At 39.5% G+C, this 26676-nt stretch overlaps 1 protein-coding gene across 1 annotated transcript; it reads left to right on the forward strand.

Annotated features, from left to right (window-relative positions):
- Positions 1–22102: 22102 nt before the first annotated feature.
- Positions 22103–26245, forward strand: LOC149246489 (uncharacterized). Its single transcript, XM_089441691.1, has 2 exons — positions 22103–23707; positions 24278–26245. The coding sequence occupies exons 1-2, from the start codon at positions 22103–22105 to the stop codon at positions 26243–26245; spliced, it is 3573 nt and encodes a 1190-aa protein (XP_089297817.1).
- The last annotated feature ends 431 nt before the right edge of the window (positions 26246–26676 follow it).

Consider the following 26676-nt stretch of genomic DNA (forward strand, 5'->3'; position numbering starts at 1 on the left):
ACCATTAGAGGAGGCTCCATCAAAAAACCTAATGGGGAAACTTTCCTCAAGGTCCTTATAGGAAACACAACATCGACTAATCTTGCGTTTCCATGTACCAATCTCATGGAAATAGGTGGTGATTTTCACATATACTAGTGATATATTTTCGAAAATGACAACATTTCAGCATTGCCAAATTCCCCAAAATATGTACAGAGGCACAACCCTAAATTATTTATCTCTAAAAGCCTAGTCAACTAGGCAAGAGACAATAAAAGAGAGGTTCATTATAGCACTGACCTTCAAGATCTTAGTAACCTCAGCCCAAATGCAAATCACGGAAAGGCAGTGAAGAAAGAGATGAAGAGAATCTTCAAGGAAAAGCCTGCATAACGGGCACCATCCGGGCCATGAAACCCCTCCCAATCAAGCTTTCCCAAGTGAGAATATGGTTGAGCAAGACCAACCAAGTGAAGCATTTAATATTTAATGGTACCTCCCATTTCCAATTGAGAAATAACCAATCCGCTTGGAGACTTGCTCGACCATTCATTGGCATGTATGAATATATTTCGTTGGATGCAATGTCTCTCGTTGAGTCTCTACACATACAAAGGAGCATGTCATCCTTCAACTACAGGGAAATCCCATAATTGCACGAGTGGTATTTGTATTGTTCCCATTTCATCTTGAATTGAAAAAGAATATTAATCTAAAATGAAAATAAAAATAAAATAAAATTAATTAATTAATTAATTAAAATTAATTAATAATTAGAATTAATTAATAATAATCAATATAACAAAATAAAAATTTATCTAATGATTATAGATTAGAGTAACATTAGTTTTATAAATTAACATTTGGAAAATTATAAATCAATTAATTAATTAATTTATTAATTAAATAAATTAAATAGGTTACTTATTTATCAATTAGATACTTAGGGTTTAATTAATTAAAAATAAATTAACATAAAAAAGAAAAAAAAAGAAATATAAAATCATCAAAAATGAAAATTATAAATTAATTATATTAATTAATTAATTAAATTATATTAATTGATTAATTAATTAATCAATTAAATTAATTAACTAAACCAATTAAATAGTTTATTATATCTATTAAGAATTAATTTGTTAAAAAAATTATAATTAGAATAATTAAATTAAAATAAATAATTAAAAATAAATTAAAATTGAAATAAATAACATAATAATAAAAATTAAATTAATATATGTAGGTTAAGTCGACTTTCACTATTTAGGATTAGTTAGGTTTATATATACGCTAGTCAGAGGATTCTTCTATCAAAGAACAATCATTCATAATCTACCATTTTTGGTCCTGATGATGGACCCCCTTTGGAGTTCCAAACGTCGACATGATGAATATAATACTGTGGATAATCCGGATCATACTACACCAAAAAACAACAACAGAAGCTTGAAGTATAACAATATTAATATACCAAACACACAACCATATGGTAGGATACGGTAATGCTAAATGTCTAGTTGCCAGGTTGGCCAATGAGACCAAGCCATGTGCATTTAATTCTTGAATGAGGAGGACCGAAAGGGAATGAGCCCTAGAAATTCCTTTGATTTCATCCAGCCCAATTAAAACATTTTCACCCTTTCCCACTTCCCAACATAAATTTCCACAAAGCCAGGTTTTTGTGAGCATCATACTTCGCCATATCATTGAATCATTTTTGAGGGATGGGGCCCCAACAGTAATCCAACCTTCCAAGGGTGTATTATGTAGGTAATTATCCGTGATAATTTCATTCCACATACCATTCCTGTTGAAGGCCCTCCACTTATTTTTTTCCAGGAGGGAAATTTTAAAACGTTGAGTCCCCCTTAAGCCCCATCCACTAATCTTGATGAGCCTAGTGATAAAATAAAATCTATTGATGTGGAATTTTCTATTATTTCCATTGCTAACCCAAAGGAATTTTTCCATGATGGCATTGAGCATGTGAATAACTTCCATCAGAAGATGAAACATGTGCATCCAGTACACCGAAATACCTTGAAGAGCCACCTTAATCATAATCACTCTTTCCCTTAGAGTGGGCCATTTGTGATCCCATGAAGTTAGTTTTTTTTCAAATTTGTTGATCAATTAGTTCTAGTCATGTATGTGATAACTCCTAGGCTTAATATGGAAGCTTAAGTACTTAAAACCTCCAAACAGGGGCCTTATATTTATACCAAACACAGATGTGATCTGCTTGACTACCTTTGAATCCTCAACATTCGATATAATTTTTTATTTATCTATATTAATGATGATACCAGAGGCTTTGCCAAATATTGTGATAATTTCATGGATACTCTTCCATTCTCCTATTTTCACCTACCCAAACAGAGGGCATCATCAACAAACATCAGGTGGGTTAATGATTTATTTCTCGCCACCTTGCATCTAATGATCCTGCCATCTTCGTTTGTAGTTCTAAGGCCTCTACTAAGTGCCTCCATGACCAAGATGAACAGTAGGGGAGAAAGGTGCATCCTTTCCTTAATACCCTAGAGATCTTAAAGAAATCTATTGGGGAGCCATTAATTAAAACTGACATGTTGGTCGTTATGACACATGCCATTACCCATTTGATTTGAGTGTAGTGAAATCCTATTTTGTGCAACAAAAGTAGAGAAATTCCTAGTCCATTGTATCATATGCCCTTATGAGATCAATTTTCAATAAACAAGATTTTAGATTCCTTAATTTGACTGAATGGATGCATTCCTGTGCAATAGCCACTACATCTTGAATTTTTCTATTGGCAAGGAAACCAAATTTCTCTTGGGAGATGTGCAAGGACAAGATATTTTTTACTCTATTGGATACAAGTTTAGATATCATCTTATAAATAGAGTTACAAAGAGAGATAGGTCTATATTCACAAAAAGAAGAAGAATTTGACCTTTTGGGGATGAGAGTAATGACAGTAAAGTTGATGGCACTTGATATGTATTTGGATCGATGGGATTCTTCCACCATTAGCAGTAGATAAACCCTCATTGATCTAAATTTAAAAACTTGAAGGTTTATTAAAAAGTTGCAAGAAAATTTATGTCTTATAGGTAATGGATCAATTTGCAAAAGCACATAAATTTTAGTGTTTAAAATTTAGTTAACAGAGACAAATGAACCATACACAAAAACACAAAACATAAGTTGATAACGAAGTTCACCCCTCCTAGGCTACGTCTCTCAGTCTAGCTTCCTTTGTTGGGCCTCTTTAATTATGTGCTCAAATATGTAATTACATACTTTTACATTGTTTGGAATGTAAAATTGATGCTACCAATGGCTTCAAAAGGCCCAAAAACCCATATATAACCTCTTGTTGGGATAAAAAAGGCCAAAAACCCATATATAACCTCTTGTTGGGATAAAAAAGGCCAAAAACTCATCAAGTTATGGCTCTCCAAAGTTTGTTTGCTAAATGTTCTCCAATTCTGCAAAAGCTCACTAATTGTTCTACATTTTTTGCCTTTTAGCCAATCGTCGAGCAACAAACTCGCCTAGCACTGACGAGATTTGTGTAGAAATTGGTGAAAATTTTCACTCAGTTAGTTTATCAATTTACCCCGCACTTTGCATTCTCATCCCCACCATTGGTTGTGTGGCCCATGTGGCTGGGGGTCGGGCTAACCGCTTGCTCCTGCCACTCTGCATCTACCATCGTTGTTTGCAGTCATATGTCAGTTATAGGGCCAGGGACTGGGGCTAACAGTCTACCCCCACTGCTGAAGCCCTATACTCCTCTACTGGTGGTTACATGTGATCATGTGGAACCGGGGTCAGAGCCCAATGCTTCGTCCCACTCGTCAAGCTTCCGCCTGTGATCACCTGCATACCAGGAAACCTAGGGCTAGGGCTTAGAGCCTCGCCCCCTCTGCCAACACCCGAAGCACTTCGTGCATGGTCCAATGGTTTTTTAATGTGACTAAGGTCCAAGTGATGGTCCCCAAGCCCTACCCTTGATTTGCTGGCGGTCACATGGAGGAGTCAAAGACCAAGGGCTAGGGCTAACATCTGGTCCCTCTCCCCAAATGCATAACACATAATCCTTTAACATAAAGTCAAAGACATAATCTATTAATACTTTAGCTTATGGCACGATGGTGAAGCTTGGTGTTTTTAGTTTGAAATTCATGGGTTTGATCCCTGTCGAGGTCTGCGGGCCAACTAAACCAAATTTTATCCAACCCTAAGGTGTGATGTGGTAGCCTCTGGTTGGGCCACGTGGCAGCCTGTAATTGGACCTCCCATATGTTTAACCAATCAACTATGCCCAATTGGACCAATGATGAGGTGACACTTGTTGAGCCCACACTCTTTCTTTATCCTTTCATACACCCAATCAGCATGCTCACATTAGTAGCATAGACTGCCTAGTCAGCAATCCAGTGAGAACACCTGAAATTTTTTAATGGTTGAGCCAAACAACCAGAGCATCATAACTTGAGCATACGATATCGGTTTTTAGCAATTCAAGTGGCGTTGGATTCATAACAATGAGAACTACAAACTGACACTAGTTTCAAGAATTTTTGAACACTTTAATTTTTTAGCACTTTTTTGATCCCATAGATCATTTGTAGAAAATCCTGTAGATTCACAAGCTAATGCAATTTTCTAAAGCAAGAGACAAGAATCTACTTATACTCTTTACAACTGAAGCCCATAAACATTGAGGAAACAATAATTAATGGAGAAAGAGAATCAAAGGCATATAACATAATAAATATCCGAGGAAAGCCACAGCTCAAAACCCCACTATTTGTTTTGTATTAATCTGGAAAATCAAGATGAAATTACAATGCTTTTTCTCTCAATAACAATCCCACCACCTAGAAAATTCAATCTCCAACTCATAAGAAAGCTCAAGGCCAAATATTAGCCTCTTCACAAGCTCTCTAAGTTTCTATTCCAATGTGTAATTCCTATGAAGGATAGCTTGTGCTTAAAGGGAAATAAAGCCTCCAAAAATAACACAATCCCTTAAGGATCAGTTCCTGATTTCATGCACTATCAGTGCAACTCAGAAAAATCTAAAACAAATAGTACAGAGTCCCTCCCATGTCCTTGCACTCTAGTCTCAATTGGGTCTTTCTCAAAATCGACATGCATGAGTTTCTGATGACTAAATATTCAATTAACTAGAGTAGAAGTGGTGGAGTTCATTAGTGTCACCACTGACTATTAACTCACTATTAGTTCTCGCAATCAGTTTGAGAACTAATTTAACCAAACTGATCATGAAACCGAGTCTTCTATTTTAAAACTCACAATTAACTCACACAGGACTCCTACAAAGTAGGGAGAACATATACATGACTTCCAAAAGACTTCCAAATCAAATTTCCTAAGTTAAGTAAGCTTAATAAACTTAATTTAACTTTTTAAGTTGCTATGAGAATAGAATTCGAATTTAATTCATTGTTTAATTCAAGGACAAATTAAACTAGAATTTCTTGTTTCCATTTCTCAACACTGCCTCTCAACAAGAAAGGGATTATGAACTACCCCAATCCTGTCTCTGTGAAACTCGAATTTACATATTGACAATGCCTTTGTCAAGATGTCACCATCTTGCTCCTATGTGGAAATTTAATTTAACAACATGATCTGCCTCAATACACAATCTTTGAGATGATGATACCAGATATCAATATGCTTAGACCGATCATGAAAGACTGGATTTTCAGAGAGTTTGATACAACTCTGGTTATCACAATAAATCATTGTCAGATCCATCTGCTGACCAGACAAACCAATCAGGATCTTCCTCATCTAGATAACCTCACATGTTTCCTAACTTGCAGCCATGTACTTTACCTTTGCCGAACTAAGTGCAACCAATCTCTATTTCATGTTGTACCAAGAAACTACTGTTGACCCAATACTTAAGATCCCTCTTGATGTGCTATTCTTGTTAGATGGACTCCCCGCCCAATCTGCATTGGTGAAGCCTTGAAGCTTCACTCCCTCTATATGTCTGTACCATAACCCAAACTGAGTAGTGCCTCTGAGGTACCTCAATACCTTCTTTTCTGCCTTCCAATATAGCTTGGTAGGCCTAACAATCACTTGACTAAGCTCGTTAATTGCATAGCACATATCTGGTCATGTGTTCACCAAGTACATGAGTGAACCCACAAGCTGCCTCTAAACAGTAGCTTCCACTACTTTCCCTGAAGTAGCATCCTCCTTCCTCCAGTTACCAGCTAGAGGAGTCTCCATGGGTTTACTGCTGATCTGAAAATCACATATGTATGAGCTCAGTTAATTAATGTAGGTATTAAAGACTCATGTGTTGATGTGTGTGTCTATATTATCTTAGGCAACAGATCGATAAGATTGAAAAATAAACAGACACTAGAAAACAGTAAGAGAAACACAGTAAGCAAATGCAAAACACAACAATTTAATAAGGAGTTCACCCAATCCTCTTGGGCTACGTCTCCTGGTCCAACTTTCAGTGGTGGCCTTTTCTATTGTGTATTTAAGCAGAGTTTTTACAATGAGGAGCTCAATTTGAGTCTCCTGTAATAGATGATGCTTAGTAGGGTGGTACTTGGATTCCCCAAGCCACTAGAGTACACAGATTCTCCCTTACCAAGTCTCGACCTCAAATGGTCTTAATGGGATGAATCCAATTTGGTACTCAGTTCCCGACAGATATCCTCACAGGGATTGCTTGAACCTCTCAAGCCTTCTTGGTTCTGTCTGCTCGATGCTACCTTAGCTCTGCAGGTCAACTCAACTTCTCTGTTCTCTGCTTCTTGCTTCACTCTCTATTTTGTCTCCCCTCTGTTCTCTATCTGTTTGTGGCTTAAAGCCAATCTGTCCCTTGAATGTTCACTTCCTCTTCCGGCCCTTCGGATCACCTGCCTATGTCCACTGTAATTCCTTGCTTCTGTGTCATCACCACTGTGTAACATTTCACAGAGTGGTGGCCACTTGTCTCCTTACGAACTGGGCGCCAACTTTTCCTCAAACGGTCGTTATTTCGGTTATTCTGTTAAATTATTCATCCACTAGCTCATCAGTCATGTCGGACCCCAAATGTCATACACCTCAGCCTATTCTTCCATCAAATCTGATCTCCCATTGGGTGCAATCTCAGTTGTTGATCTAGGGCCTCCAGTTCCTACGGTCATCACTTTTATCGCACAGGTGAGTTACTCGACCATTACCCTACGATGAGAGCAGTTTTCTCTCGCATCCACTAGACACATGTCATTCAGTGTATGGCATTGCTTGGTCCTATGCCAAACTTGCTTACTGCCCGAAATGCCTCCGATATTCCACCGGTTTTGGAGCGCGGGACCTGCCTGTCAGTTTTAGCGCTTTTCCCACAGTTTCCATATTTTTCACATGACTAGGTGCTAGGACTTTTCCTCCTTTGAGTTTTTTATCCTGTGATACGTGATTCACAAACGGCCTCTGTTTTCTGATCTGGATTCTTCGTTTTCTAGTTTGCGCCATTGTGCAGTCTCCGTGGGCCAACGGTTAGCACGCTTTGACGGAGGGTCCTCGTTGTTCCGTGCTGGCTAAAACTTCCATTGTCCAGAGGTCCTTCCTGATAGCTCATTGTTCACAAGATTTTGGAGTCTAACATATTTTGAAACAGTCATAGAAACTCTGATAATTTTCAAGGATCTAATTCAGATCACGACCTTCCCACTAAAAAAGATTTTGGACCACCAAAAGTTTTTTTTCAAGCATTTACTAAGTGAGGATACAACTTTCTCACTTGTCCAATCTCTATCCATTTTGCACTGCTTGGCTTTGAACCCTTGAGTCCAATTCTAAGGTACTCAACATCTCCGTTGTGCGTTGTTCCCACCTTCATGTCCAGAACTGTGTCTTCTTGCAATTCATTAAGATATTCAAGTAACAGGTCATCAACAGAAGGCAATTGACTCTGCTCTTCGGGATCCTCAATTACTGAAGGTTCAAACAATCTCAAGCTATCCACATTTACGACTGATTAGATGTGCATGTAAGCTGGTAGATCAAGGCGAAAAGCATTCTCACCAATTTTATCAAGTATCTTGAAAGGTCCATACCTTATTGGTTTCAGCTTTTTACCTTCACCTTACATTATGTCCTTGCTGAAATACAACCAGACTTGATCACCAACTTGGAAACTATGCTCCATCTGATGCTTGTCATGCCTTGCCTTGCATTTGGCCTGGTTCTTTTCCAGCTGTTCCTATACTGCCTGATGGATCTCTTGGATTTGTTCAATGAACCTATTTGCCTTGTCCACATCACTGTGTCCCTCAACTATTGTGTCCTTACCAAAGATAAAATCCAAGGGAGACCTTGGTGTGAAACCAAAACAGGTCTCAAAAGAAGATCTCTGTGCGGAAGAATGTTTGGCTCGGTTGCAAGCATGCTGCACATAACACAAATGTTCATCCCAAAGCTTAGGATACTTGTTGCAATATCCACTGAGTAACTGGATCATTGTCCTATTGACTACTTCTATCTGGCCATCAGTTTGTGGATGGAAAGTTATGTTTTTCTTCAGTTTGGTGTCCATCAGTTCCCACAGACTTGATCAAAACTTTCCCACAAATCGAGTGTCTCGATCAGATACAATGGAAGTGGGTAATCCAAAATGAACCCATACATGTTGAAAGAACAGTTTTGCAGTTTATTCAACTGTAATCTATTTATTACAAGGTATCAAAATACACATTTTGCTGAACCTATCCACAACAACATACAAATAATCATGACCTTTCATAGATTTAGGTAGTCCTCCAACAAAGTCCATGGAAATACTTTCCCAAGGATGAGAAGGAACTGGTAATGGAGTGTACAAGCCTACTTTTCTATTGTTGGGCTTGCTTTTAGCACACATAGTACACCCTCTTACATATCTAGAAACTGTCTCGTTCATTTTTGGCCAATAACAAAATCTTTGCAGCTGTGCAACTATTTTACTTACCCCAAAGTGACCTGATATTAGAGAAGTGTGTGCTTCTCGAATTATCTTTACTCTTTCAGTTTGTGGAATGCATAGCTTCCCACAATGATATAAGAGTCAATCCTTAATATGATAATCCCATTCTTCTACTCATTTGCCTTGACTTAAAGTTGCATATACATCTTTAAAGTCTATATCTTGAGCATATTGTTCAATGTAGCTCTCATGTAACACAAAATTATGCTTAAGTATAGTAGATGCATTTATAACGGGTGTAGATAACATAACTGCAACTTTATTGTGTATGCCCTTTTTATATCTGAAGACTAAATGAAACTATTGTAGAAAACCCATCCATCTATAGTGTCTCGATTGTTGCAACTTAGTTTGGGAGTGTAGATATTGAAGTGGTTGATGATCAATATGTATATTACTGTCTCTTTGCCCATTAAGTAATGTTTCCACTTTTTCACACTCTGTACTAATACATACAATTCTTTATCATATGTAGGGCAGTTAACTACTGCAAAATTAAATGTCTCATAATGATAACATATGGGTTTACTGTGTTGTATCAACATTTCTCCCATGGCATAGTCACTGGCATCCGTTTGGATCTCAAACGATCTTTGAAGATTTGGCAGTGCTAGTACTGGTGCTGTACTAATCTTTTCTTTCAAGGTGTCGAAGGCTTTCTGCTATTTGCCTCCCCACTAAAACACCTTGTTCAATCCTGTTAAAGCATGTAAGGGAGCTGCAATTAAGGAAAAGTTAGAAATGAACTTTCTCCAATATTGTGCTACTCCTAAGAAGCTCCTAACTTCTGTAGCATATTTGGGTTTAGGCCAGTTTACAATGACTTCCACCTTAGAGGTATCTATCTTCAATTCACCACTCCCTACTATATGTCCCAAATAATTCAGAGATGTTTTTCCAAATTCACATTTTGAGAGTTTAACATAATTTTTTTCTCTTTTCAAAGCATCTAGTGTTTGCTTAACATGCTTTAAATGTTCTTCCCACATTTTGTTAAATATCATAATGTCATCCAGATACACAATAACAAAATCATCAAGAAAAGGTCTGAGTACATCATTCATTATTCTCATGAAAGTAGTAGGAGCATTAGTTAAGCCAAAAGGCATAACCAGCCACTCATACAATCCCTGCTTTGTTTTGAAAGCAGTCTTCCATGCATCTTGTTCTGCAACTCTGACCTGATGATATCCACTATGCAAGTCTAACTTGGAAAAATAAACAGCTTCTTTCAATTGATCTAATAGATCATCTATGCGAGGAAGGGGATAACGATTTTTTATTGTTATCTTATTCAGTGCTCGGTAATCAATGCACATTCTCCACGAGCCATCTTTCTTTCTCACCAAAACGATTAGAGATCCACATGGTGATGTGCTAGGTTTGATAAATCCCTTCTCGAGCAACTCCTACACCTGCCTCTTGATTTTTGCATTCTCTAAAGCGGGCAACCTGTACATTCCAATGTTAGGCAATGGAGCATCTTGCTGCAAATTAATATCATGTACTATTTCCTTTTTGGGTGGCAGACCTTTAGGATCTTGAAACAAGATATCATACTCTGAAACAATTTTTTCTAAATCAGCTTGTTGTCTAGCATCACAACCCTCAAATACATTGGTTTTATCAAGTTTCTTTTCCTTTACAACCACCAGTAAAAATTGTTTACATGAATTTATAACTCGTTTCATCTGCCCTGAGTTTATGAGAGTGTAATTATTCTTGACCTTATGAGCTCTTACAAAGTATTCAATTCCATCTTTAACAAGTAGATACTTGTTCTCAGCTCTATAGAAAATAACTCTATAGAAAACTATTGTTAACCCAATACTTAAGATCCCTCTTGATGTGCTATTCTTGTTATATGGACTCGCCGCCCAATCTGCATCGGTGAAGCCTTGAAGCTTCACTCCCTCTATATGTCTGTACCACAACCCAAACTGAGTAGTGCTTCTAAGGTACCTCAATACCTTCTTTTCTACCTTCCAATACAACTTGGTAGGCCTAACAATCACTTGACTAAGCTCAATAATTGCATAGCACATATCTGGTTGTGTGTTCACCAAGTACATGAGTGAACCCACAAGCTGCCTCTAAACAGTAGCTTCCACTACCTTCCCTAAAGTAGCATCCTCCTTCCTCCAATTACCAGCTAGAGGAGTCTCCATGGGTTTACTGCTGATCTGAAAATCACTTATGTATGATCTCAGTTAATTAATGTAGGTATTACAGACTCATGTGCTGGTGTGTGTGTCTATATTATCTTAGGCAACAGATCGATAAGATTGAAAAATAAATAGACACTGGAAAACAGTAAGAGAAACACAGCAAGAAAATGCAAAACACAACAATTTAATAAGGAGTTCACTCAATCCTGCTGGGCTACGTCTCCTAGTCCAAGTTTCAGTGGTGGCCTTTTCTATTGTGTCTTTAAGTAGAGTTTTTACAATGAGGAGCTCAATTTGAGTCTCCTGTAACAGATGATGCTTAGTAGGGTGGTACTTGGATTCCCCAAGCCACTAGAGTACACAGACTCCCCCTTACCACGTCTCAACCTCAACTGGTCTTAATGGGATGAGTCCAATTTGGTACTCAGTTCCCGACAAATATCCTCATAGGGATTTCTTGAACCTCTCAAGCCTTCTCGGTTATGTCTACTCGATTCTGCCTTAGCTTTGTAGGTCAGCTCGACTTCTTTGTTTTCTGCTTCTTGCTTCACTCTCTATTTTGTCTCCCCTCTATTCTCTGTCTATTCGTGGATTAAAGTCAATCCTTCCCTTGATTGTTCACTTCCTCTTCCGGCCCTTCGGATCGCCTGCCTCTATCTGCTAGAATTCCCTGCTTCTATGTCATCGCCACTGTGTAATGTTTCACAGCGAGGTGGCCACTTGTCTCCTTACAAATTGGGCACCAGCCTTTCCGCGAACGGTCATTATTTTGGTTATTCTGCGAAATGATTCATCCGCCAGCTCATCTGTTATGTCGGACCCCAAATGTCATACACCTAAACCTATTCTTCTGTCAAATCCAGTCTCCCATCGGGTGCAATCTTCGTCGTTGATTTGGGGCCTCCATATCCTACAGTCATCGCTTTTATTGCACGGGTGAGTTGCTCGACTGTTATCCTGTGATGAAAGCAGTTTTCTGTCTCATCCACCAGACATGCGTCATTCAGTGTATGGCATTGCTTGGTCCTCTGCCAAAGCTGCTTACCACCCGAAATGCCTCCGATATTCTACCAGTTTTGGAGTGTGAGACCCGCCTGTCGATTTTAGTGCTTTTCCCATGGTTTTCCCTGTTCTTCACATGACCAAGTGCCGAGGCTTTTCCTTCACTAAGGTTTCTATCCTACTATACGCGATTATCACTCTGAGGATTTTATCTTTGCGCTAATCGCGTATCAGAAACGACCTCTGTTTTCTGATCGGGACTCCCCATTTGCTAGTTTGCACCACTGTGCGGTCTCCATGGGCCAATGGTCAGCGCGCTTAGACCGAGGGTTCTCGTTGTTCCATGCTGGTTACAACTACCACTATCCAAAGGTCCTTCTTGATAGCTCGTTGTTCACAATATTTTGGAGTCTGACATAATTTTAAACAGTCATAGAAACTCTGATAATTTTCAAGGATCCAATTTAGATCAACTGCTCTCCAGGCATAATCTCCTAAGTATCTCATTGGCATACTTTCCTTGAGATACAAACAACTCCCCATCTCCCTTCGATACCTCCATGCCAAGAAAGTAATGCATGAGCCCCATGTCCTTCATCTAAAACTCTCTTGCAAGGTCCTCCTTGCAAGATTTGATGAGCTTGTCATCACCTGTCAGTATGATATCATCTATGTAAAGTGTAATGATCAACTGCTTACCTTCCACCACTATGTGATATAGGTTCACATCCGCTTCACTCTTCGTGAAGCCCAACCTAGTGAATTAGCTATCTATCTTGGTGTACCAAGCACAGGGTGCTTGCTTCAGCCCATACAATGCTCTCTTGAGTCAGCACACATGTGACTCACAGTCCAAGGTTTCAAAACCTTTGGGTTGCTCTATGTACACCTCTTCCTCAATCATGTCATTGAGGAAGGAAGTCTTCACATCCATCTGATGGATCTTCCAACCCATCTGTGCTGATAGTGCCAAAATAGATCTGATTGATGAGTACCTTGCAACAACAGAAGAGGTCTCATCATAGTCAATCCCCTCTACCTGTGAAAAGCCATCGGCCACAAATATGGCCTCATGCTTCTCCACACTACCATCTATAGCTTTCTTTACCTTGTAAAGCCAATGAGAGCTCATAACTGACTTGTCCTTCAGTCTCAGGACCACATCCAAAACATTGTTTCGAACTATGGATTCATACTCCTCCACCATTGCATCAACCCAAATCCGCTGCTACACTCCTTCCTGAAAGGAAGATGGCTCTATCACAACCCATGCACCCATAACTGCCATGTATCCAAAGTACCTCTCTAGTGACCTCCTGTATCTGTGTTGAGAAGAGGGTCCTCCCACATTCTCCCTTGCATCATCAAACAATCTGTCAGCCGCTCTAGTGTGCTTTCTTCCCTCTCTAGAAGACTCTACCTAAGTGGATGTATCCACTCTTTGAACCTCTGCATGTGGCTGCTCCACATCAATTTGAGGCCCCTCAACCTTAGGAGCTAAAATATCCTCATTCACATGCAGCTCAAGCTCCCTCTCAAGGGATACTCGCATGGCCTTCTCCTCATCGAACTTGATATCCCTGTGAACCATTTTCATTCGATTGGTCAGCATGTAGACGCGATAGTTGTGGGGTGTATTAATGTACCCCACAAAGATCCCCAACTCTATTGTTGGCTCAAGCTTCTTTCGTGCATTTTTGGTCACATGGCAATAAACCAATGACCCAAAAATCCTGAAGTGACCAACATCTGACCTCTTACTGGAATAAGCCTCCTCTGGTGTCTTCATCTCAAGTATCCGATGTGGGCTACGATTCTGAACATAAACCATTGTGTTTCATGCCTCAACCCACAAGTGTAGTGGTAGGCCCTGATCATGCAACATTGCCCTTGCTGCCCCTACTATGCTCATGTTCTTCCTCTCAGAAACCCCATTCTGTTGAGGGTTATGGGGTGTCGTCAACTCTCGTTTAATCCCTTTCACTGCATAGAATTTCTTAAATTCCTTGGAGACATACTCACCACCATGATCACTCCATAGATATTTAACCTTCTTGCCAGACTCTTTCTCTACCAATCCTTTGAATTCACAAAACTTTGTGAAAGTTTGATCCTTTTTTTTCATAAAAAAATACCCAACATTTATGAGAATATTCATCAACAAATATAATATAATACCTATGTTTGGCCATGGATGTTGTCGACAATGGTTCACACACATATGAATGGACTCTCTCCAGAATAGAATATGTCTCCAAAGGAATACTTGGTGTATTTTCCCAAAGTACAATGCTTGCATGTATCAACTTGCTTAAGTGTACCTTTGGGAAGTACGGTAGAGATTTGATGTAATATATTCAAAACCCCATGATGCAAGTGGCCCAATCTCCTTTGCCACAACTCACCAATGTCTCATCTTAACATTTTTTCTGATTTTGAACTCAAAGCAACACAATCCTCTACCTCTATCTTATAGATATTTTTAACTCAAATCCCTATCTTCTTTACTTGACCAGTGGCTATGTGTCGAAGGAACACATTTCCTTTTGAAAAGATCACATCATAGCCTCTATCCTCAAGCATGGCAACGGATACCAAGTTCTTTGTTAGTCTGGGTACATGCATAACATTCTTCAAGGTGAGTGGAGCTACATGCTCCATATGAAAAGTAATAGTTCCAACACCAATAACACTATACTTACCATCATCACCCATCTCGATATGCATTTTGAGATCTTTCTCCTCCAGTTCACTGAATAACTCTTTGTTTCCAGTCATGTGGAAATAAGCTCCACTGTCTAAGTACAAGACACTTCCCATCATTGAAGAAACCATGCATGCAATGAGGGAAAATTCCAATTTGAATTGGGAGGCCAACGCCTCACCCACCACTCCTCCTGAGGACTTCTCCTTGGAATTCTTCAATGGAAAATTTGTAGCAAAGTGATCCATCTTGTGGCAATGAAAGAATTTAACTTTTGTCATGTCCTTCTCCTTACCTCCATGATAAGAATCTAATTTGGAATGGGAAATTTTACCTTTCCCCTTTCTCACCTTAATCGATAAGGCACATTCCTCTTCATTGTCAGTCTTCGATGAAAAGCCATCCCTAGTGTTCCTCTTGATCTCATCCTGCATCAAATCTATCCATAGACATTCTCAATCTGGTAGCTTCTCCCGATCATTGATAGAGTCATGATAACTATGCCAACTCTTTGGGAGTCCAAGAAGATCAAGACTCACCATATCATCCTCGGAAACTGTTATCCCAACACTTCCAAGTTCATCCCGACATTGAGTGAACTTGGTCAAGTACTTTGGACTCATATCACCTTTCTCCATCTTGATTTGATGAATTTTATTCTTCAGTGCCAACTTCCTTTGATCACTTCTATTATGATACAGTCTGCCAATGTTTCCCACATAGCATGCAGGGTTTCATTTTCATGGAGACTCGAGACAATATGATCTCGAACTCCCTCAAGAATTACCCGACTTGCCTTCACCACACACTTCTTCCACTCGGCCAAGTTATGTGCATTAGTAGTTGCTGGGTTAGGAATTGCTTGTTCAACAAATTCCTTCAAGCCATTGTCCTCTAACACAGCCTCCATCTTGTCCCTCCAGGATATGAAATTTGAGATGCCTTCCAAGGCATACTCAAGCCTCAACCCATGTAATGTCATCTGCTGATCCTCAGTATGTATTGCAAATTGGATTTTTACCTGTAACCTAGAAACTCAAAACTTCGAAATCTCCTATAGAGAGCTGATTTTAAGTGAGTGATATCTCCCACATCCGAACTCCTATTCGGCCGGTTTTTTTTTCAAGGAATCTAGATCTGCAATTTGTTTTTGAAACTTTTGCACAAAAATTCTTAGATTGGCTTTGCAAACCGTCGGCCCAAAAAACAATCTTGCTTCGATACCATGTAGAAAATCCAGTAGATTCACAAGCTAATTTAATTTGCTAAAGAAAGAGACAAGAATATACTTCTACTAACATCGAGCAAACAATAATCAATAGAGGAAGAGAATCAAAGGCACATAAAACAATAAATATTCGGGGAAATCCACAACTCAAAATCCCACTATCTGTTTTGTATTAATCCAGAAAATCAAGAGGAAATTACAATGCCTGTTCTTTCAAGAACAATCCCAAGAGTTAGCAAATTCAATCTCCAACTCATAAGCAAGCTCAAGGCCAAAGCTTAGCCTCTTCACAAGCTCTTGAAGTCTCTATTCCAATGTGTAATTCCTATGAAGGATAGTTTGTATTTAAAGGGAAATAAGGCGTCTAAAAATAGCACAATCCCTTAAGTATGAGTTCCTGATTGCATGCACTATCAGTTCAACTCAGAAAAATCTAAAACAAATAGTACACTATCCATGCACTCTAGTCTCAATTGGGTCTTTCTCAAAATCAACATGAATGAGTTTCTGATGAGTAAATATTCAGTTAACTAGAGTAGCATTGGTGGAGTTCATTAATGTCACCACTATATGTTAAATCAAGATTAGTTCTCTCAATCAGTTTGAGAACTAATTTAACTAAACTGACTCATGAAATTGAGTCTTCTATTTTACAACTCACAAATAAGTCACACTGGACTCCTACAAAGTAGGGAGAACATATACATCACTTCCAAAAGACTTCCAACTCGAATTTCCTAATTTAAGTAAGTTTAATAAACTTAATTTAACTATTTTAAGTTGCTATGAGAATAGAACTAGAATTTAATTCACAGTTTAATACGAGGACAAATTAAATTGGAATTTCTTGTTTCCATTTCTCAACATCATTCCTCCCCATTAGAAGTTTTTGGACCACCAAAAGGTTATTTTCAGTCAACGGATAGGTGAGGGTACAACTCCCTCACCCTTCCAATCTCAATCCATTTGTTCTTACTTGGATTAGTTACCTTGAGCCCCACACAAAGGTAATCCACATTACTTCTGTGTGAAGTCCTTGTTTTCTATCAAGAATGGTATCTTACTGCAATTATTCAAGATATTTAGGAGAGAAATATTCTATTGTTGGAATTTGAACATTCTCTCCTTTATCTTCAATTGAAGGAGGCTCATATAATTGTGGAGCGATAAAAAGGTGTCTTTTTAACTCCTAATTACCTTCACATCAATTATCAACTCAGGGACAACTTTTTATTTCAAGAGTGTACTCAGTCTGAGGCAGCTATTTACTCAAGAGTAATGTTTTGTAGTATAGTGCTTAAAATGAAAAAGTAAATGAAAGCTGGAAACAAAATCTAATTGGAACAACAAGAAACTGAAATGTTCTAAACTAAATCATTGACTCAAACAACCATCAATCGAGGATATAGTAGCAATAACTCATTCCTCTGGATATTGATGCAATTGAAATCAAACCGGAACAAGACAGTCAATCTGGGAACGAGGAAGCAATAACCAATGTTCTCTACAGTTGACAGTCCTGCTTTAAAGTAATCAAAAGGAAATCAAACTTGAACTAAAGCTGCCATTGAAAGTAAACTAGGAAAACTCTTTAAAATCAAACTATTGCAATTAATCAACCGAAATGAACAACAAAGTAAATGGGTAGCAAACTGTAATTAAAGGAATCTGAACAACAAACTATAATTAATGGAAATCAACAACAAAATACCTTGAAGCCTAAATCATTCATTTGGAAAAATAAGCAATGTATCAGTCAAGGGTTCGACAGCAATAGCCCATCCCTTTGGAAACTGATGGAAAGGAAATTAGAGCATGGACCATGGGTCTGGGAGCTAGGCGGTAAATGCCAATGCTCACTACAACCACAGATCATCTCTCACACCAAAATAAAGATAATGCAAATAACAGGAAATGGAACAGTAGATTAATATGGATGTACAACAATCCAAATCAAGCACACAACACACTTATCATTAAAAGGGACAGTAATCCAAGCTTCGATACAATATGCATGAATCACAGCTATAAAGTAACAGCAAGTGTAACGAAACAGCAATCCCGAATAAACAACAATCACAATTTAAGAATACATCATACAGTTGTACCAATTTAGGGACATACAGTGCGGTTAATTTGTAATCGAATGACAATCTGTAAGGAACAACAATGTTATATCAATTATCAAAAGGAACAACAATGCGATACAAAGTTAAAATGATAACATAGCATTCCTGTTGCAGATAACGATAGTATCCAATCAAGTATATCTAATAGCGCTGATATGTAAAACAGTAAAGTGTGTCAGATTACTGAACAGAGTAAAAGAAAGAGATCAAACCACACATGAAGCATAAATATATAATACAGCAGAAGTGTACTCCACCAGAGGCTGGGCCCTTAGCCGCCAACGGATGCTGCTGGGTTACTTCAGGATCAAAGATGGAATGGAAACTAGATTTATATTAAAATATCAAAGCAGAGTTACAGTGGATTACAACAAGAAATCTCTAAATCTCTCAGCCATTATCCATTCTCTCTGCCATCCTCAATTCTGAATCTCTAATTCATCCTCAATTCCATCATTCGAATCCCTCTCATCTCTGATCTTCGTTTTCATTTAAATAGAGAGATCAGAGAACAGTTACAATAGAGATAACTACAACATGATTTCTATTACAAAATTGGATTGTTTCCAACCAATTAATAAATAAGAAGATATATTTCCATCTAGCTTTCAACAAGAGCAAGACGAATTTGGCTTTGCAGCTGAGATTTGGAGGACGGTCGCAACAACAAATCTAAGAAAATCGTGCTCAAAGAACCCTGCGTTTCTCTCAGTACAAGCCGAATTTGGGCAAACCATTACCTACTAAAGTTAATTGGGTCCGTTCTGGACAAAACCCATGTTCCAGATTTTCCAGATTCTGCTTCATTTGCTCAAAATCTCAACCGCAAAACCGTCACTTTTTATTCCAGCGAATTTCTGAGTTGGCACTTTTAATGATCAAATCTTCAATCTAGAAATTATCTTGGAGGCTAAAAATGGTGAATAATGTTACAACTGATTTATTAAAACTATCATTGATAAAATCATGCATAATCATCAATTTATTAGAAATAAAGGAGAATAAATAATATTCATCCATAGAAGCATAAATCATCATAAAATGGATTTATATAATAAATTATAATAAATGACATGATGAAGAATATTATAAATGGGTGGAATAAGTGTTCAAAAGTGATAACAATAATGGCATATTAATGGCCCAACATACCCCCACACTCAATATGTTGCATGTCCTCATGCAACGAAAACTGAATATATTGCATGTCCTCATGCAACCCAAAGACAAAAACCCATGTGTTAACCAAGCAATAAAAAATATGTTCATCTCAGCTCATGAAATGGATAGAACAAATGAATTCTTCCTTAATTAATGAATATTCACTTTTAGTAATCTTGATGAAGGCATAACAATTTTTACATTGACGTTCAACTATATGTATATATGAAGTTGCAACAAAATATGATATAAGTAACAACAAATTTCATTAACCATTTTCTCAAAAACTACAAACCAGCTGGAATAAGCAAGTTGAAACCAAATAAAGGGGATTGGACCAAGAACTGGGAGGAAATGGAGCAGGTTAGGGTTTCGAAACCAGGGCACAGGGCAGAACCACGCACAGGTCTCGGTTAGGTAGACAGGGTCAGACGCCATGCACAGCTGCCGACGCGGGGGGCCATCTCTCTGCAAAGTAGACAGGCAGGTGGAGGTTAAATGACGATTTTGCTGTATGCTATTGTTTTGTAAGCTTTGCCATAATACTGTTACTCTTATCGTTATCCGCCTGTTTTCCGGTTTTAATCAACAAGCCCCCGTGAAGGTTACCCACATTGACTGTCGGTTGTCGCGTTACCTCGGAACGGTTCGAACTATGGTTAACCCCGCCGATTTTTTAGCTCTGGACCCAGATGTAGAAGACATCCTCTCCATGTGGGGGAAGGATATTACCGCTCAGAACGTGGAATACTATTTTGGGGCTTTCGAACGGCCAAGTTTGGAGGTTGTATCACAGGTGGAAACTCCTCTGTTTTTGTCTCAAGGAAAGGATTCGGGCAGCGTGGTTCACAATACTGGTTCAGCGGTCATCCCCAAGCAGGCAGCGAAAGGAACAGTGTCGAGTGGGGTAAATGAGGAAGGTTTGCCCACTGACCCAAAGGGAAAAACACAGATAACACGGTTTTCGGCTTCTAAAGGTTTAGAAGATATAACCCACTTAGGGCTTTCAGCAGGTACTGAACAACCTCGGGTTCCAGGAGGTTGTACCTCGCTTACAAGGGTTACCCTACCAAGAGAAACCCAAAACCAAATAGGTTTTTTAGCAAGCGATCCCGGAGTTTCTTCAGTGGGGGGGCAGGCAGGCACGGATGGTCTGGAGACTGATGTCTTCCCCTCTGGGAATGGCGACACGGGTCTTTTGGGTCAGTTTCCGTCTCAGTTGGAGACAGAACCTCTATTGGGAACAGCACAGATAATATCTGAAAGGAATGAGGGACGAAAAGGTATAAGATCGTCGGTGGAAGAGTTAAGGTATAAAGGAGCGAAAAGGAAACCGCAAAGACCCATTGGATCTCAGGCGATAGCAGGCAATCTGGTCCTTGGGATGGAGGTTTCCATGGTAGAAGCCCTAGCTGTTGCAGATTGTACCTTGGTCAGCAGAGCTAGAGGTAAGAAATATACTTCTGATTTTCTTCAAGATTGGGGTGAGAAATGCTTCGCAACAGATAGACCTTTACAGTTTGAAGCCCTACTTTTAGCGAAGGGATGGTTTAAGCTTAGATTTGTAGATAGAGAATTGGCAGATTGGGTCCTTCAGCGAAATTGGCACATAGGGAACATTCCAGTTCTGCTAAAGAAATGGTCTCCCCTGTTTGATGCAATCAAGGAGAGAACGGACGAGTTCCCTGTGTGGGTGCGTGCTCCGGGCTTACCATCCTTTCTTTGGACAGAGGAAGTCTTCAAATCTATTGGTAATAGGTTGGGGGTATACCTGGAAGCAGATATGACCTTCTTGACAACGAAAAACAGGGCAATAGCGCGCATACTAGTCATGCTCAACCCGAGCGGAGGCTTGGCACAAAAAATTAACCTTCAATTCAATGACTATGTATATGAGCAGATATTAGACTACGAATACCTGCCATTTAGATGCCATCGGTGCCACGAGTATGGGCACTTGGCAAAAGACTGTCCACAGATGAGAAGAAGGAGACATTTCCGAAGGACTACAGCTTACAGAGAAAATGTACAAGCAGATGTTCAGATGACGATGGAGCACGAAATGCCGGAGTCGCAAGAACCAAAGAATTTGGAGACAGAGGAGACTGTGAAGGGTCCAGAGGACGAAGGTGAACAAATTCAGGAGGCTGCTGTGGCAAATGTCATGCAACCGGTGGTAGCTGTGGAGGAAATAGCTAAAGAAGCGGAAGCTGTGGAAGGGTTCGTCGAGAAAGAAAATGCAAATCAAACCCCACTCGACGAAACGGAAAAGGGTATGTGCTCAGGGACCCCTATTTCCTCTCTTATTTCTCCTGAGCATATTTCTGTACAAATAAATATTGCGTCCTCATCATATCAAGAGCAAGAAAATAATAATGTTGATAATATGGAACATTTACTGTCTTGCCCGAATGTAGAAACTATAGCTGAAGCTTTACCGTCCCTGGATATAAACTGTGAAGACAAATGGCCTCCCCTTTCACTCCCTGTAACCCGGCCTCCTTGCCCTTACTACCTGAGATCTTTGGGAGGAAATCATGAGGATCAGGGGTCTTTAGGTGGTTTGGGACCGATCCATTCACAGAACAGTTCCAAAAACAAACGAGGACGGAAATCAGATATGTCCAAGGCAAAATTAAAAGCTAAATTGGATGTTGCAGATGGTAAACAATATTCAATCCCGGGGGTTCTTAGAGCAGCTCATTCCCTTGAGGGTGTTATTAAATGATCCTGACATCCTGGAATTACAGAGGCTTGGCCAGCAAACCTAAAAAACTGGCCTTGAAAGATTGGATATCTAACTCCAATTTAGATGTTATCTTTTTGCAAGAAACCCTGGGGAAGGCTTCCGAGATTGAACCTATGCTTAAATCCCTTCTGCCTGGGTGGGTTTTCATTGCTATGGATGCCTCTGGTCATTCGGGGGGCATTGCAATTGGTTACAAAGAAGGGCGGGTAAAAGTTATCAACCATTGGGGGATGAAAAATGTCATGGGCATGGAGATTATATCCCCAGACTTCACTTTCCCCATCACCTTAGTAAATATCTATGGGCCATGTCAGGGCAGGGATTCCTTCTGGGAAGAATTGATGACAAAATCTGTGATGAAATCACCTTTGATGATTATGGGAGGTGATTTAAATTTTTCCATGGGTAGAGCTGAAGCTTGGGGTCCATCTGCGAGAGAAGATCCCCTTACTGATTTTTTCTACAACCTCATCTCGGAGAATAATTTAATAGATCCCTCTCCGATCAAACTAAAGCCTACTTGGAGGAATCGAAGGATAGGAGAAGACCGGATTGCCAAAAGACTAGATCGATTTCTGTTAGCGGAGTCTTTATCTTCCAAAGCTCCTTTGATCAGACAGTGGGTTGAGGAAATTGGGAATTTGGATCATTTCCCAATTTTCTTAGACTTAACTATTCCTCCTCACAAACCTCCTACCCCTTTCAAGTTCAGTCCCACTTGGCTCCAAGATCCCACTTTTTGCAATCTGTTTAAAGAAACTTGGATTCACCCAGATCACAATGCAGGCGAGGATAAAAGTTTTTTGTTCATGGAGAATTTAAAAAGACTGAAGAAAGCTACAATCTCTTGGGCAAAGGACAGAAAATTGAAACAAAATGAGGAGATGATCAGAATAAGGGAGGAGCTGAAGCAGTTGGAGAGTACGGAGATAGATGGATACTCCTCACAAGTCTCTAAGGACAGAATCCTTCACTTGGAGAAGCAGCAAAATAAAATTCTTTTGGAAAGGGAAGAAGAGTGGAGGATCAAGAGTAGGGCTACTTGGCTAAAATCTGGGGATGAGAACACCAGGTTTTTCCATAATTTTGCAAAAGGAAGGAAATCTGTAAATACTATCTGGCGCCTTAAAGATGAACAAGGGAGAGAAGTCAGCTCCTTTCCAGAGCTTTCTGGTTTAGGAAAAAGATATTTTCAAAATATTTTTGCAGATCAGGGAGAGGCTACTATTGCAGAAGTCTTCAGAACTGTACAAAGTTTCCCTAGATTCATTGAGGAAGATGAAGCAGAAGACCTTACAATTCCGGTCACAAAGGAGGAGATTGAAACAACTATGAAGCTCATGGGCAAGGATAAAAGCCCAGGCCCTGATGGCTGGACTATAGAACTGTTCCTCCATTTTTATGAACAAATTGGAGCTGAAATAACTGAAGTAGTTGAAGAGTCAAGGCTGAAAGGAGCTGTCTATAGACCTTTTAACTCAACCTTTATTGCTCTCATTCCTAAGAAGGATGATCCGGAAAGCTTTGAAGACTTTAGACCAATTTCATTGTGTAACTGCATTTACAAGATTATTTCAAAGGTTATTGCTCTCAGAATTGCACCAATCCTGTCAAGAAATATATCAATGGAACAATTTGGGTTCCTGGATGGAAGACAGATCCATGAAGCCATAGGTGTAGCCTAGGAGGTTATCCATAGTGTCAAAATGAAGAAAAAGAAGGGAGCTGTTCTCAAAATCGACCTATCCAAAGCATATGATAGGATCAGCTGGCTCTATCTAAGGATGCTGCTAACACATGTGGGTTTCAGCTATCCTTTTGTCAGCTGGATCATGGGGTGCATCACAAATGTCAGTTTTTCGGTCCTGGTCAATGGAGCAGCCTCCTCTTTCTTTAACAGCCAGAGAGGCCTCAGGCAAGGGTGTCCATTATCCCCTCTCCTGTTTCTCCTTGTGGCAGAAGGGCTCAGTAGACTGATTCACAAAGCCAGAAGAGAGGAGAAGGTAAAAGGTATCGAGGTAGCAATCAATCTCTACATCACTCACCTTCTTTTCGTTGATGATATCTTGATTTTCACCAATGGTAATTGCAGTGAATTAAAGGAGTTAAAATGCATTTTTGATCTTTTTCTAAAAGCAACTGGAATGCAGATTAATTCTGGGAAATCACAAGCTTGTATGGCAGATTTTGAAAGAAGGGAAAGAAATCGAATGGCTGATCTTTTTCCTTTCCCCAGTCAACCTCTGGAAGTTCCCTTCAAATATCTGGGTTTTTGGTTAAAGCCTGCTGCATACAAAAAAGAGGATTGGAACTGGCTCATAGCAAAGATAGAATCCAGAATATCACACTGGAGCTTTAGATGGCTATCCAGAGCTGGTAGGTTGACCCTTATTAAATCAGTCTTGTTAGCCATTCCAGTTTACTGGGCCGCCCTAACTTGGATTCCTAAAGGAGTAATGGAGAAAATCAGAAGAATCTGTTGCAGATTCCTATGGGCAGGATCAAAGGAATCCTCGGGTTTACCCTGGGTGGCTTGGGACAAAGTGGCCAGACCAAAAGAATGGGGAGGGTGGGGGATTAAGAGACTCCCTGAGTTCAGCATTTCATTAGCAGCAAAATCAGGATGGAGGCTAATAACCATGGAAAACCTGTGGACAAGGGTGGTGAAAAGGAAGTACATAGACCCACTCCCTCTGGAAGAATGGATCCGGAGTCAAAATAAGAAGGTAAAAAATTCTTCAGCAATCTGGAAGGCCACGGTGGAAGCATTCTCAGTAATCGAGCAAGGTTTAGCATGGAAAGTGGGAGATGGTAGACAGATCAGGATTGGTAGAGACCCATGGGTTGGATGCAATGAAGCTTTTGCTTTATCCCCAGGGCTTCTTAGACACCTTGATACTAAAGGTATTACATCATTAAATCAGGTGGCAAGAGCTGGACAGTCTACTATCTGGGGTCAGGCTTGGAAGGATGATGAAGCATTAGGGTTAAATGTTAGATGGAAGAACGAATGGGAGGGGTTCATCAAAGAACTACAACGATCCAATGTCAGGATAAAAGATGAACCTGATTGCTTGATGTGGGCACAAAGCAAATCCGGGGGGTATTCCCCAAAAGATGGATACTCTTTTCTAATGGGAAAGAAAGGATGGGGAGTACCGGAATGGTGGGCCAAAGATATATGGAAACTCAAAAGCCCTGCCAAGTCTAGGCTCTTTTTCTGGTGTATTTTAAAAAGGAGGGTCCCAACATGGGAAACATTACAGGAAAGGTTTTTAGCTGGGCCAGGGCATTGCCCTTTATGCAAATCTGATGAGGATACCATCAATCATCTTTTCACGACCTGTGTTTTCTCAAGAAAGATATGGGAGGAGGTCACTGGTCTGCTCAAGGTTAAAGCTCAGTGGGGGCATGATCCCTTGGATGCTGCTTGGAGGAAATGGTGGCAAACCTATCCGGAAGGGAATTTGAGGAACTTGCCCATTATTTTCTGTTGGGGTGTTTGGCTTGCTAGAAACAAGAGTCTGTTCCAAGATAAGGACACACCTACTTCCGTTATTGCCACTAATATTACAGCCATATACACTGCCTTGCCTCCACCAGAGGAAAAAACATCAAAAACAAAACAAAAACCTATCAATATTCAGGAGGGCATTCCGTGTGGGTACTTTGATGGGGCTTCCCAAAACAATAAGGCTGGAGCAGGCCTGTGTATACACATCAATTCGGAACACTCTTTAAAAGCTTCTGTTGGGTTGGGTACAGGCACAAATAACTACGCTGAACTCTCGGCCTTACGATACCTTTTATGCTGGCTCCATCATAGAAACATCAACTCTATTCAGATTTTTGGGGATTCACTAAATGTCATAAACTGGGTCAATGGAATTGCTACTTGTCAAAATCAGATTTTGAAGACAATTGTTGAAGAATTTTTTTTTCTGAAGACATACTTTAACAGGTTTTCAATATGCCATATCTACAGGGACAGGAATGAGGAAGCAGATCAGCTATCTAAGGCTGGTCTACAACAGGATCCGGGCAGCTGGGCAATTGAAGAGATCAGACAGGGGCAGTCTTACATATCAGATCAGCCTCCATATGCTCAGCCTATTTGATCACAGTTTTTAACACCATTTTTTGACAGCACACTTCTCAGATATATTATGCTGTTTTTGTTTTTGTATATAATCTCCTTTCTAGTCTTCTCATCCAGCTTATAGATTACAGCAAACAGACTTATAATTTTATTTTTGTTATATTTCCTCATGGTTTCAGACATATATTTTTGTTGTATGGGGTTGTTTTTCCTTCTTTGAAGGAGACCCCAGGTTTCTTTATGTTACTATGAGTTTTGACTATGCCTCCTCCCGGGAGGAAGACTATTACAGGTTCTTAAAATAGTAGAATAGCTCCCTGATGGTTGAGCAGATTGAGAACATATGAGCCAACAGTATGGCTTATGAACAATTTGTATGTAAACTTTTTACAGTATCTTAATAAAAAGTTTAGCCTTTTTCCTCGGAAAAAAAACTACAAACCAGCTTTT

This window comes from Pinus tabuliformis, chromosome 7, assembly GCF_031772625.1.
Source record: "Pinus tabuliformis cultivar Carrire ecotype Pingquan chromosome 7, CPIR1, whole genome shotgun sequence".
In the NCBI taxonomy this organism is placed as follows: domain Eukaryota; kingdom Viridiplantae; phylum Streptophyta; class Pinopsida; order Pinales; family Pinaceae; genus Pinus; species Pinus tabuliformis.

Excerpts from the sequence above, each read along its gene's own strand:
- LOC149246489 (XM_089441691.1), top strand. The coding sequence starts at position 22,103 with ATGATCCTGACATCCTGGAATTACAGAGGCTTGGCCAGCAAACCTAAA. Across the intron at positions 23,708-24,277 it reads TTTACAAGATTATTTCAAAG|ATTAATTCTGGGAAATCACA; the intron begins GTTATTGCTCTC and ends ACTGGAATGCAG.